Source organism: Myotis daubentonii, chromosome 8 (assembly GCF_963259705.1).
Source record: "Myotis daubentonii chromosome 8, mMyoDau2.1, whole genome shotgun sequence".
NCBI classification, from domain to species: Eukaryota; Metazoa; Chordata; class Mammalia; order Chiroptera; family Vespertilionidae; genus Myotis; species Myotis daubentonii.
In genome coordinates this window covers 36,990,450-37,005,381 of record NC_081847.1, presented here as the reverse complement: position 1 = coordinate 37,005,381, position 14,932 = coordinate 36,990,450, and the positions used below count along the sequence as shown (strand labels likewise).

The following is a 14,932-nucleotide window of genomic DNA, read 5'->3' as shown; positions in this document are numbered from 1 at the left end:
CCCACTGGGGTGTCTGGCCAGCCTCGGTGAGGGGCTGATGGCTGTTTGCAGGCTGGCCACACCCCCTTCAGGGTGGAGGTCCCCACTGGGGTGCCTGGCCAGCCTGAGTGAGGGGCAGATGGCCGTTTTCAGGCTGGCCACGGCCGTGGGCTGGAAGCAGGTATCTGGGATTTATCTTCTATAATTGAAACTTTGTAGCCTTGAGCGGAGCTCAGGGCTGGCCAGGGCAGGCGGGAAGCTTGGCTTCCTCCATCGCCAGGGGCAACCCAAGTATCCTGCTCGCTCCAACTCCATGGCCACTGCCATCTTAGTTGCGTTAATTTGCATATTTGCTCCTGATTGGCTGGTGGGGTGTGGCTTGTGGATGTGGCAGAGGTACTGTCAATTTGCATGTTTCTCCTTTATTAGATTAGACTAGAGGCCCAGTGCACGAATTCGTGCACAGGTGGTGTCCCTCGGCCTGGCCAGTGATTGGTCCGATTGAGGGGGCTGGCCGGCTGGGGAGGGACCGCGGGAGGTTGGCTGGCCACAAGAGGTTGGCTGTGGGAGCACACTGACCACCAGGGGGCAGCTCATGCATTGAGTGTCTTCCCCCTGGTGGTCATAGCAACCGGTCGACCTGTCATTCAGTTGCTTAGGCTTTTATATATATAGACTAGAGGCTCAGTGCATGAAATTTTGTGCACTGGGGGGGGGGGTCCCAGCTTCGTCCGGAAGATTGTCCGGAAGGATGTCTGGTCTAATTACCATATTACGCTTTTATTATTATATATTATGTTCTATTAAGATACAGCTTTAGTTCAGAGGAGTACGTATGGTATTTCATTTATATACTCCAGAAATGGCATGTCCAAGTTAATTAGTTATGATTCTGGGCATTGTTCTGGATGCATTGATATTCTTGGAGAAGGAATGCATGTTTTTCCACTGTTTTCTCACTACTGATGGACCAGAAGTCATTTAGAGTCATCTTGGTTTTTCTAATAATTATATCTGAAGAGAACAATTCAGTGTTGTGCAGTTATATCACTAACAAGTGAAGTTTTTCTTCTATTATAAGATCTATTGTCTGAAGAAAAGATAATTAAATTACCATTGACTCCATCTCATTTTATCTTTTGTCACATTTTTGTTGATTATTTACATCAATAATGACAAGAAAACAATTTTTTACATGTAGAATTTGTCATTATTTCCATGTAAAGTGGAGCCTGATTGCCAGAATACTATTGGTAGCAGCAATTACCATGGTTCCTTGGCTTACAAAAGATTTTATGTGAGAGATCATCACAGCAAATCTATGATAAACCTTCATATCCAGAAAGACAACCCCAAGATAGCACACGGTTTTGACCTGGAGGATCTGGAGAGATAAAGCTGTGTACTTGCTTTTGGAGGTCAAAAGATTTTATTCTGTGATGGATCTCACACAAAACACAATAAAGCTCAGTCATCTTTATTTTAAACTAGAGGCCCGGTGCACAAAAATTTGTGCATTCGGGGGGGTCCCTCAGCCAGCCTGTGCCCTCTCTCAGTCTGGGACTACTCGGGAGATAATGACCTGCTGGCTTAGGCCTGCTCCCGGGTGGCAGAGGGCAGGCCCAATCCCTAGGTGCAGCCCCTGGTCGGGCTTAGAGCAGGGTCGATTGGGGAGTTGGGGCGCCGCCCCCTGTCATGCACAGAGCAGGGCGGATTGGGAGGTTGCGATGCCACCTTCCGTCACGCTCAGGGTAGGGCCGATTGGGGGGTTGGGGCACCGCCCCCTGGCACACTCAAGGCAGGGTCGATGGGGAGGTTGCGGCGCCACCCCCTGTCATGCACAGAGCCGCAGGGCGATCAGGGGGTTTGGGTGCTGCCCCCTGTCACGCTGATCCCGATGCCGGGAGGCCTCTCGGCTCCGCTGATCCCGGTGCTGGGAAGCATATTACCCTTTTACTATATAGCATAGAGGCCCGGTGCACGGGTGGGGGCTGGCTGGTTTGCCCTGAAGGGTGTCCTGGATCAGGGTGGGGGTCCCCACTGGGGTGCCTGGCCAGCCTGGGTGAGGGGATGATGGCTGTTTGCAGCTGGTCACACATCCTTCAGGGTGGGGGTCCCCACTGGGGTGCCTGGCCAGCCTGGGTGAGGGAATGATGGCTGTTTGCAGCTGGTCACACACCCTTCAGGGTGGGGGTCCCCACTGGGGTGCCTGGCCAGTCTGGCTGAGGGGCTGAGGGCTGTTTTCAGGCTGGGGGTGACTGAAGCTCCCAACCGCTCCTTTTTTCCTTTTTTTATTTTTTTTATTCTGGGCCAGCTTTAGCTTGAGGCTTGGCTCCAGCTCTTAGGCCTCCGTTGCTGAAAGTAGGTTTCTGGCCTTTGCATACAATGTTGCGATCCTGCTGGCTGAAGTCCGGCGGGAGCCGCAGGCGGGGAACGTTGGTTTTCTCCGTCACTGAGGCAAGCAAGCCTCATATTAGTTTCAAGCTGCCTGGCTGCCGGCTGCCATCTTGGCTGACAGTTAATTTGCATATCTCGCTGATTAGCCAATGAAAAGGGTAGCGGTCGTATGCCAATTACCATGTTTCTCTTTTATTAGTGTAGATATTTTTTTCTGGTATTCCAATTATACGTATATTATACTCTGTATAATTGTCTCACAATTCTTAGATATTATGTTCTGTTTTTTGTTTTCCATTATTTTTTTTCCTCTCTGTATTTCAGTTTGGGAAGTTCTTATCTTGAAGATATTCTTTCCTTGGCCATGTCCAGTCTGCTGATGAGCCTGTCAAAGGAATTCTTTATTTCTCATAGTATTGTTGTTTTTTAATTTTTAGCCTATTGTTTATATTTTAATTTGGTTATTGGTCTTTATTATTAAGTTGTAAGAATTCTTTATACTGTCTAGACATTAGACCCCTATCAGGCCCTTATATGATTTACAAATGTTTTCTCCCATTCTGTGGATTGTCTTTTCACTTTCTTGGTAGTGTCCTTTAAAGCACAAGCTTTTTTAATATTAAAGAAGTTCAGTTTATTTTTATTTTTCCTTTGGCTGCATATGTTTTAGGTGTCATATCCATGAAACCGTTGCTTAATCTCAGGTCATGAAATGTATACTTATGTTCTCTTCTTGCAGTTTTAGCCCTTATATTTAGGTCCTTGATTTTGAGTTCATTTTTTAATATGATGTGAAGAATTGTCTTGATATTATTGTCAAGTGGCCATAAATCAGGTGGCCATAAATGTTAAGTGTTTATTTTTGCAGTCTCAGTCCTATTACGTTGATCTAAATGTCTACCATGGGGCCAGTCACAGACTTATTATAGACTTGTAATAATTTAGAATGGGAAGTATAATTTTTTTTCCAACTTCATTCTTCTTTTTCAAGATTATTTTGCCTATCCTGAATCCCTTACATTTCCATATGAATTTTAGAATTAGTTTGTCAATTTCTTCTGTGGAGTCAACTTGGATTTTGATAGGAACTACATTGAATCAATATGGGAAGTATTTGCATGTTAGCAATATTTAATCTTCCAATCCGTGAACATTAATGTCTTTGCATTTATTTAGGTATTTTTAAATTTCTGATGTTTTAATTTCATTGTACAAGTTTTGTATTCCTTTTGTTAAAATTACTCCTGAGTATTTTGGGGTTTTTTGATGATATTATAAATGGAATTATTTTCTTAATTTTGGTTTTGGGTTGTTCATTGGAAGTGTATAGAAATTCATCTGGTTTTTGTATATTGATTTTGTATCCTACAATCTTGCTGAACTTACTAGCTTTAATAGTTTGTGTGTGTTCCTTAATATGCAGGAGGGGACGAAAGTAGATTTACAGCTGTGAGTACACGTAACACAGAGTATATTCTGGTATTATTATTTAATTACTGTATTTTCCATATGAACAACTCTAAACCTACTTTTGCCCCACCCTGTATTTTATGTACAAGATCATGTCATCTGAAAATATAGTTTTGCTTTTCCTTTGCAATCTGGAAGCTTTTATTTCTTTTTCTTGTCTAATTGCTCTGACTAGAATTTCTAGTACAATGTTAAATAGATGTGGTGAGAGTTAGCATCCTTGTCTTTTTCCTGATCTTAGTGGGAAAGCATTCAGCTTTCACCATTAATTATGGTGACAGCTGTGGATTTTTGGTAAATGACCTTTATCAGATTGATTACATTGATTGTACATTGAACCAACTTTCCATTCCTGGAGTACTTGCGTGGTCTTGGTGTATAATTCTTTTTATATATTGCTGGGTTTGCTTTACTAGTATTTTTCTGAGGATTTTTATGTCTATTCTCATAAGAGATATTAGTTTGTAGTTTTTGTGTGATGTCCTTCTTTGTCTGATTTTTGGTATCAGAGTAATACTGGCCTCATAGAATGAGTTGGGAGATGTTCCTTTGTACTTAATAGAAGCATCTCTATTTGAGCTTTTCTTTGAGGATAGTTTTCTTTCTTTTTTACTAAATTGCTAACTTGATCTCTTTTAGGGCCATCACATGTTCTGTGTGTGTTTTTCTTGAGTCAGTTTCTTTTGGTTGCATCTTTCCAAGAACTTGTTTATTTCACAGCAGTTTTCTAATTTGTTGGCATACTGTTGTTCCTAGTATTCCTTTATAAACTTTATTTTGGTAAGGTTGCTAGTAATGTTTCCTCTTTCATTCCTGAATTTAGTAATTTGAGTTCGTGTAAGTTGGTCAGTGGAAGTAAAGTTTTCACTCTTTTTCAAAGAACCAGCTTTTGATTTTGTTGATTTTTCTCTATTATTTTTCTGTTCTCTATCATTAAATTTACAATAATATTTTTTATCTGCTTGTGCTTGGTTTGTGTTTGGTTCAATCCTTATTTTCTAGTTTCTTTTGGTAGAAGTTTGAATAAGTGATTTGAGATCACTTCTTTTAAAGATATAAATGTTTACAGCTATAAATTTGTAAACACTACTTTTTCTAAGTTCTATAAAATCATGGTGTATGTTTTTTGTTTTCCTTTCAAGGAAAGGAAAAGTGTTTTTCCATTGTTTTTGGATTTGCATTGATTTCAGCTTTAGAATGATGAAATTCCTAATATTTGATCATTTTTTACCTACAGAAATGGTAATTTCCTATGGTTTATCTTTATCCTAATACATTACTCTCACAAACATTACCTCCCATTATCCCAGTATTATCTTATTTTTACAATTAAAATATGCTCTGGAAGGATAATGGCACTTGTCTAGGTATTAGGACCAACATGTATCAGGATAGACTAAGACATTATTGAAGACTTGCATGTCCTATACTAGTAATAACAGTTACCAGGAGCTTTTACCAGATTGAGGGACAGGTGTACATGAAAATAATTCACATCCGGCCCCTGATAGTGGTTTGTCCCACTAGTGTTAGTGGAAATTGCCATAATTGATTAATGTACCTATCATTAAGCCAGTACCTGGCATTCTTTGAGAGAAGGTATGCATGACAAACAGCAGCTTGGTACCTACTCTAAAGGAGTTTGTAGGTCATAGGAGGAGGTGAACACATGAGCTATTAATTATGATACAGTAGGATAAATGTTAGATACGGGCCCAGCAGAAGGGCACCTACTCTTTTAGAAAAGAGAGGCAAAGGCCAGTCAAAGAAATTTTCTGGCTGTTTGGTTTGCATTTTGAACATGGAGAAGAAGCATCCAGGTAAAAAAAGACAGGGAGAGGACATTTTAGGGGAAGAACCTGTGCAGAGGGGCAAAGAGAAAGAACGTGTGTATTTGGACTCCAGAGTGTGCATTGGGAAGGAGATGAGGCTAGAAAGGAAAGTAGGTGATAGAATATGAAGGGTGTTGTATCACCAGGCAAGAGTTAACTTTTAACTTATAGGCTACTGAGGAGCTTTTGAAGGTTTCTAGAAAGAGGTCTTTGAATTATTTGTCCGGGAGGGAGGGTGGGGGTTGGGGAGGCAGTTGCTCTTCTTTGCCCTATATGCTAATACAGTTGTCCCTTAGTATCTATCTAACGGGGATTGGTTCCAGGATCCCTGCAGATAACAAACAGATACTCAAGTCCCTTTTATAAAATGTCAGAGAACAATGCATATAGTTGCCCCTCCACATCTGTGGACTCCCAGCCACAGTTTGAAAATATGATACTATTTTCAATCCTAGGATAGTTGGATCTGGGGGTGCAAAACCTGGGTATACAGAGGGCCGACTGTGTATTTACTGAAAAAATTCACATATAGGTGGACACACACAGTCCAAACCTATGTTGTTCAAGGTCAACTGCAGTTCTTTCCTCACCAGTAAAATGTGTATTTTTTTTTTTTTTAATCACAGTTCACTGAGACATTTTTGACGGAGAGGGACAGACCGTCCAAATGGAGTGGAATTCCTCAGCTGCTCCTTAAGCTCTATGCAACCAGCCACCTTCACAGTGACTTCGTTGAGTGTCAAAACATCCTCAAGGTAATTCTTTTGGGCCTTAGAGGAGCTGTATTCAGGGCCTCCAAGTGACACAAGATATCTGCTTTTTAAAAAAAAAAACTCAATCTACTTTTAAAAAGTGTCTGTTTTTATTTTGTAAGCTATAGAAAATTTGGGAAGTTCAGAAAAAGTGCAAAGAAGAAAATAAAACCCCCAACACCAAAAGTTCCCTGTGGATGTCCTTCTGGACTTTGTCAGTGCTTGCTTAATTTGGGAGGTCAACACTGTGCCCTGGGATTGAGATGGCATTCTTTTTGAATAGGGTTTAAAAGATGTTGGTAAATTTAAAGGGTGTATTAAAATTATCATTTATCATAATGTGAATCTTAAATCTTAATTAAACTGTTATCCTTTCAAAAAAGAAAAAGATCCCACATTTCATGGAAGTGGCCTTGTGGTTATTGACAATTATCCTATCCTATATAAAAAAAGCCTAATATGCTAAGTTTCCGGTTGTCTGTTCAACCAATCAAAGTGTAATATGATAATGATATGCTAAGGCCGCTCAACCGCTCGCTATGACATGCACTCACCACCAGAAGGCAGACAGTTGACTGGTCGACCAGTCACTATGATGTGCACTGATCACCAGGGGGCAGACGCTCCGACCAGTGGGTTAGCTTGCTGCTGGGGTTCAGCCAATTGGGACTGAGCAAGATGGGCCAGACACACCCTGGAGCCCTCCTGCGGTCCCTCCCTGGATGGCCAACTTCCCATGTCCCTCTCTGGCCCCGATCATGCACCAGTGGGGTCTCTTGGCCTGGCCTGCACCCTCTCGAAATCTGGGCTGAGGGAACACCCCTCCCTTCCCCCGAGTGCACAAATTTCATGCACTGAGCCTCTCCCTCCCCGGCTGGCCAACCTCCCATCTCTCTCCCTGGCCCCGATCTTGCACCAGTGGGGTCCCTCAGCCTGGCCTGCGCCCTCTCGCAATCTGGAACCCCTCGGGGGATGTCAGAGAGCCGGTTTTGGCCCGATCCCGCAGGACAGGCAAGGGACCCCACTGGTGCACAAATTCATGTACTGGGCCTCTAGTGACTAACATAAGAAGATTGAAGGGACTCGGCTTGGTGTTTGGAAGAGAGATGGAAAGAATGCAGAGAGCTATAGTAAGACCATTCTCAAACTTAAGTGTGTGTTAGAATAACCTGGAAGGTTTGTTAAAACATAGTGCTGGGCCCCATTCTCTTGAGTTTCTTTTTTTTTTTTTAAATATATTTTATTGAGTTTTTAAAGAGAGGAAAGGAGAGAGATAGAGAGTCAGAAACATCGATGAGAGAGAAACATCGACCAGCTGCCTCCTGCACACTCCCCACTGGGGATGTGCCCGCAACCCAGGTACATGCCCTTGACCGGAATCGAACCTGGGACCTTTCAGTCCGCAGGATGACGCTCCATCCACTGAGCCAAACCGGTTTCGGCTGTTGAGTTTCTGATTTAGTAGGTCTGGGGTTACTATATCTAAACTTTAACTTGGGGGGATGAGAAGGGTGGGTCCAAATTTGAATTTAGAGCACCAGCTTTAGCTGCAGTTAAAACCCATGCAAATTACATTTGGTCATAATGAAACTTAATGATACACTGTTCTTCAGAGGTGAAGTTTTGATTATTATATCACACTAGTGACCAGGCACGTGAAATCACGCAAATCCCGGAATCTCTCCCCGCGCATGCCTTCCCACACATGCAGCCCCGCCATCCCACACAGAAAGGGTCCCACTGCTGCCGCCCCCACCACCGCCCCGGGAGGTGGGACCCAGAAAGAGTCCCGCGACCACTGCTGCTGCCACGGGAGGCAGGACCCAGAAACCAACCCACCGCCCCGGCGGGACCCAGAAACCCACCCGCGCCTTCAGTCAAGTCCTCCAGAGTCAAGTCCCTGCCCACCCGCACACACCTGCTGTGTGCACAGCCTCTTGCTGATCAGTCGTTACAGTGTGAGGGCGTCATGACCATTAGCATATTAGCTCTTTATTACATAGGATAAGTCATTCTAAAATATAATAGGTTCCAGAATAAGCTTAATCTTTACCTTTAAGAAGAGGTATTTTGAGCTGAATCCACTGTGAGAATGAAGACCATTCTGAGCAATCACAGTCGACATTTCAGAAAATGTGGACATTGCTCTGAAGGGACACACAGTTATTGTGAAGGACCCCAGAGGCACCCTGCTAAGGGACTTCAATCACATTGATGTAGAACTCAAATCTCCTTGGAAAGAAAAAGGAGAGGCTACAGGTTGAAAAGTGGTGGGGAAATTGAAAGGAACTGGTGACCGTTTGTACCATCTGTAGTTATGTACAGGACATGATCACGGGTGTTACACTGTGCTTCCATTACACAGTGAAGGCTGTGTGTGCGCTCACTTCCCCATCAATGTCGTTATTCAGGAGAATGGTTCTCTTGTTGAAATTAGAAATTTCTTGGGCAAGAAATACATCCACAGGATTCAGATGAGGTCAGGTGTTGCTTGTTCAGTATCTCAAGCCCAGAAAGATGAGTTAATTCTTGAAGGAAACGGCCTTGAATTTGTATCAAATTCAGCTGCTTTGATTCAGCAAGCCAAAACAGTTAAAAAACAAGGATATCAGGAAAAATGTGGATGGTATCTATGTTTCTGAAAAAGGAACAGTTCACCAGGCTGATGAATCAGATCTACGTTTTTCAGCTATAGAAACAAAATGCTGGATGGTTCCTTACACTTATATAAGACATTTTAAAGATGCAATAAAAGTCGTGTATTGATTTGAGAGGGAATAAAAGAAATGTTTTGTATTTTTTATCTTCTCATAGTCTGACTAGGGTAGAAATAATTACAGTCTTTTACACTTGTTTAAAAACACTTTGTAAAGAGTTATATATTATTTCATTTGATTCCTGCAAAATTTGAAATATGAAGGAGGAAGAAAAAGAAGTAGAATGAGGGAAATTAATAGTGAGTGCTTGCTGTGTGATCATCATTTCTTTATTCATCCAGCAAATGCTTATTTGAAATTTACTGTGTACCAGGCATATTTAATTCTTAGGGTAACTCTGTGAGATGGGTGGCTTTTCCTTTATAGTAGTCTAGAACAGTGGTTCTCAACCTGTGGGTCGCGACCTCTTTGGCGTCAAACGACCCTTTCACAGGGGTCGCCTAAGACCATCCTGCATATCAGATATTTACATTACGATTCATAACAATAGCAACATTACAGTTATGAAGTAGCAACGAAAATAATTTTATGGTTGGGTCACAACATGAGGAACTGTATTTAAAGGGCCAGAAGGTTGAGAACCATTGGTCTAGAATATTTTGATTGTAGGTGACAGTAACTCAGAATAGCAAAAAAGAAAAAAAAACCCCTTTATTGTATTACATAATTGACAAGGCACAGATGTGAATTCAGGAACTGAACAGTTAGACTGTCCATTTCTTTTTTTATAATTCTTTATTTTTGAAAGTATTACATATGTCCCCCTTTTTCCCCCATTGACCCCCTCCAGCTCACCCCCAACCCCCGCCTCAGGGCCTCACCGCCCCATTGTTTGTGTCCATGGAGGCTGTCCATTTATTATCTTGACATCTTTGTGTGACCTCAGGTTCCTCCATGTAATCATAGGTCTTGGGTGACATTTCTGTAACATGGGTTAGCCACTCAGGTGAGGGGAATGAGAGACTGTTGGCTAGGGGCTGGGACTGAGTTGCTTGTTGACAACCTTAGCAGAACTATGTAGAAAGTGGGGAGGGGCATTTCCTCTAAGGAAATGCAGTTGTTACCTGATGAGAGAAAGCTGCTGGGCAGACAAAATCCAGCTGTTTTTTATATTCTCTTTTTCAGTTGAAAAAACCGAGACTCAATAGTAACCTGCCCAAAACCTTGTGGCTACTATATGATGAGCCCAGATTTGTCTTATACAAAGACCAGCTTCCACTGTACCAGGTTGCCAGCAGGAAGTACTTCCTGGTTTTATGGATGAGAAAAATAAGATCCAGAAAAAGTGCTTCAGTCACTTACTAATTATGTGACCCTAGGCAACTTTGTGATTTGAGTTTTTTGCCTCTAAAATGAGTAAAACTATACTTATTTCATTGAATTATTTTAAGGATTAAATGAACTAAAGTGTAAAAGCCCAGTACCTGGCATATAGCAGGTGATCTGTAAAAGTGAGTTCTGCTTTTTCTTGATGTGTGGTGCTTGGACCAGCAGCATCAGCATCACTTGGGAACTTGTTATAAATGCACATTCTCAGGCCTCTCTCAGACCCATTACAACTCTGCAGGTGGACCCAGTAGTCTGAATTTTAAGAAGCCCTTCTGATGATTCTGATGCTCACCAGTGTTTGAGCATACAATGATTGCTCTTGCCTATTGTGTCCATTTTCCCTCACAGGTTCCTGAGGGGAGGACATAATGAGTAGGGTCCTGGATTCTTCCTACTCTCTCCCCTATTTCACCCAAAATAGTTCTGCTTTACAAGCACAGACTCTGGAGCCAGATTTCCTACACTTAAATCCTGTCTCTACCACTGTGTGACATTGACAACTTCTTCATGCCTCAGCTTCCTTATCTGTAAAATTTTGGGATAAGTTACTATTATCCTTTACAGGGTTGTGAGGATTGAAAGAGGTAATACATGAAGTACTGAGACCCAAGCATTAAATAAATTAGCTATTACTACTATTATTACAACTTTTATTATATCAACTTTTCTGTAAGTTATCATTTTTTTCTATTAGCTCTGTTCCATATGAACAAAGGATTCTTTGGCCCCTCCAAATTTGAGAACCTCTACACTGTATTGACTGTATTGAATACCTGCAATGTCATGAGACCTAGGGAGAATACAAAGAGGAATCTGTTTATCTTATCTTCATGGAATATTTAGTCTAGGGAAGAAGTAACATACGTTTGTAAAGAGGTACAAAGTAAAATGCTAAAGGCCACAATGAATTACAGATTTCTTTGGGGGTTCAGAGGTGCATCAGAATGCTTCTGCTGAAGGGAATCAGAGAAGACTTCCTGGAAGAGGAGACACTTGAGCAATGTTTTGGATACCTATTGCTGCAGAACCAGCCACCCCAAAACTTGAGATAATAATTACTGTATATCTATAACAATCTTTTTGGGTAAGGAAACTTACCCAAGAAACCACTTATCCAAATACATATATTTTTTACTTGTTTGGAGGTGTTGATGTAAGTAGTTGTTTATCATTTCTACTACTATTATTATTGCATAATGGTTTGATTGAGTGGTTCTTTTGCTCCTTGTGTTGGCTAGGTATTGAATTATCTGGAAGGTCCAAGGTTGGTGCTATCAGCTGAAGATCAGCTAAGGCTATCAGTCCTTAGCCTCAGTTCTCCTCATGGCCTCTCTAGGTATCTATGTTAGACTTCTCACAACATGGTGGTTGGGTTGCAAGATAGCAAAAGCCAGCTTTGCCAGTCTTTCTTAAGAATTAGGCCAGGATTGCATAGTGTCACTTCTGCCACATTCTATTTGTTGAAGTGAGTCACACCAGCCCAGATTCAGTGTGGGAGAGGATTCTATAGGGCAGTGATGGCGAACCTATGACACGCGTGTCAGAGGTGACACGCGAACTCATTTTTTTGGTTGATTTTTCTTTGTTAAATGGCATTTAAATATATAAAATAAATATCAAAAATATAAATCTTTGTTTTACTATGGTTGCAAATATCAAAAAATTTCTACATGTGACACGGCACCAGAGTTAAGTTAGGGTTTTTCAAAATGCTGACACGCCATGCTCAGAAGGTTCGCCATCACTGCTATAGGGAGTCTGAATATGAGCAAGTGTGGTTTATTGGGGTTATCTCATGGGGATTTAAGTTGGGATTAAAATGCAGACTGATGCTTTGGTGTCTGGTTGTGTTAGATACAAAAACTGAATGTCTCTCTGCATACTGTTTTTAAACTAGGAAATTTCTCCTCTTCTCTCCATGGAGGCTATGGCATTTGTTACTGAAGAGAGGAAACTTACCCAAGAAACCACTTATCCAAATACATATATTTTTGACTTGTTTGGAGGTGTTGATGTAAGTAGTTGTTTATTATTTCTACTACTATTACTACTGCTTAATGGTTCGAGAAGTTAACTCTTAAAATGGGAGTCAGGAAACTTTTCAGAATATATAGCAAACATTTGAGAATTTTAATCTTTAAAAGCTCATTAGCACTCACCTGTTTTGAAGCAGCATAGCTTTTACTTTAGAAGAATTTATTTATTTGAATTGATAATGTAGCCACCTTTTTTTGTGTGGTGTTTTTTTTTTTGGAAAGCACAAAGTTAAAGAGGTATGTGTTGTACTTTCTCACTTTCCCAGTATCCTTTCTTCAGAGGCAGCTCTGATTACCAGTTTCTTCTATGTCCTTCCAGAGATGTTTTGTGTGTGTGTGTAAATAACCCCACTTCCCCACCTTAGGTTTATTTTCTCCAAATATAGAGGTGACACGTGATATATACAGGTGTATTGCTTTGTATCTTGCTTTTTCCATGTCATTCTCTAGCTAGGGGATAGTTTCATTTGAGTACATGTAAATCTACCTCATTATTTTAAACAGCTCTGTAGTATTCCCTGATATAATTGTACCATAATTTATTTACCCAGGCCTCAGTTGATGGGCATTTATAGTTTTCTCATACCTTTGCTATTACAAACAAAATTGAAGTAAAGGTTTTTGTACTTACTCTGTGTACATGTGAATATATACCTTTGGGATCAAAGCATCTGTGTCTTTTATTGTTTATAAACTTGTCAGTTTACATACGTAAGAGGTTTTTTCAACTTACATCCCTAGTAACAAAGTATGAGTGTCTGCTTACTCACTTCATCACCAAAATAGTATGTATATGTGCTTTTTTTATGGACTTTGTTATTGAAGTGTAACTAGCATAAAGAAAAGCACACAAATAATAATCCCAAAATAAGTTTATGTTTGTCATTTGTGTACAAGTTTCTGTGCAGGCTTGGAGTTTCAATAATTTGGGGTATATGCCTACTAGTGGGATTACTGGGTCATGCCGTAACTCTTATGTTTAATCCTTTGAAGAACCGTCAGATTGTTTTCCAAAGCAACTGCACCATGCCCACCAGCAGCGTATGAGGGTTCCATTTTTTCCACATCCTCATCATAACGTGTTATATGTGTTTTTGAATATAGCCATCCTAGTGGGTGTGAAGTGGTATCTTATTGTGGTTTTGACTTGTATTGGCTAATGGTTTTCAACATCTTTTTATGTGTTTATGTGTCATTTGTATATTTTCCTTAGAAAAATGTATTGTCTCCTTGTCTCATTTTTTTAATTGGGTTGTCTTTTTATTATGAGTTTTAAAAGCTCTTATTTTCTTGATAGTTTTTAAAATTTGCATTCTTCTTGAATATCTTTCTGTTTCTTTTCTGCCAGTTGTCTGTTAGTGGCTTTTGCATCCTTTCTATCTGGTTATTAGACTTTTCTCTTATTGATTTTCTATCTCAGTTCTTTCAGGTTACTATAATGTTACAAACTGTGTAGGTTATAAACAACAAAATTAATTTTCACACTTCGGGAGGCAGGACAGTATAAGATCATGGCAAGGGCAGATTTGGTGTCTGGTGAAGGCCCTCTTTCAGGTTACAGATTCCCAGCTTTTTTCTATTTCCTCATATGGGAAGGGGCTAGGGATCTCTCTGAAGCCTCTTTTATAAGGGTATAATCTCATTCATGAGGTCTCTGGCCTCATGACCTAATCATCCCCAGAAGCCCTACCTCCTAATGCCATCACATATTGGATTTAACATGAATTTTGGGTGGTCACACACATTCAGATTGTATCAATTTGTAGCTACTCCTAATTTCTTAAAGTCCATTATCTTATGTGTTGTATTCTTTTTCCTAGTTAGAGAATTAAATTTTGACTTTGTTTGTGGTACTTTAAAATGGAGAAAGTTTGCCCTGGCAGGCATTGCTCGGTGGTTAGAGTGTTGGCCTATGCACTGAAAGGTCTCAGGTTCAATTCCTGGTCGAGGGCACATACCTGGGTTGCAGGTTCATCCCTGGCCCCTAGTCAGGGCACATGTGGGAGGTAACCACTCCGTGTGTCTGTCACATTGATGTTTCTCTCTCTCCCTCCCCTCTCCCCCCCTTCCACTCTCTAAAAATCAGTGGAGCCTTTAGCCAGTTTGGCTGAGTAGATAGAGCGTTGGCCTGTGGACCAAAGGGTCCCAGGTTTGATTCTAGGTCAAGGGCACATACATACCTTGGTTGCAGGCTCCTCCCCAAACCGTGTCTTGATCAGGGCTTGTGCAGGAGGCAACCAATCTATGTCTTTTTCTCATATCGATGTTTCTCTCTGTCTTTCCCTCTCTCTGTCACTCTCCCTAAAAATCAGTGGAAAAATATCCTTGGGTGAGGATTAACAAAGAAAATAAGTAAATAAAAATAAAAATCAGTGGAAAAAGTATCCTCAGGTGAGGATTAACAACAAAAGAAAGGTAGA

At 41.0% G+C, this 14,932-nt stretch overlaps 1 protein-coding gene across 3 annotated transcripts in view; it reads left to right on the top strand.

Annotated features, from left to right (window-relative positions):
- The window catches only part of TRPC4AP (transient receptor potential cation channel subfamily C member 4 associated protein), a 91,058-nt gene that overhangs the window by 23,387 nt on the left and 52,739 nt on the right, over positions 1-14,932 (top strand). For all 3 annotated transcript variants that reach the window (XM_059705966.1, XM_059705969.1, XM_059705968.1), the window contains exons 2-3: positions 6,305-6,433; positions 12,374-12,490. In XM_059705966.1, the coding sequence (XP_059561949.1) occupies positions 6,305-6,433; positions 12,374-12,490 (246 nt within the window). The remainder of the gene's footprint in view (positions 1-6,304; positions 6,434-12,373; positions 12,491-14,932) is intronic.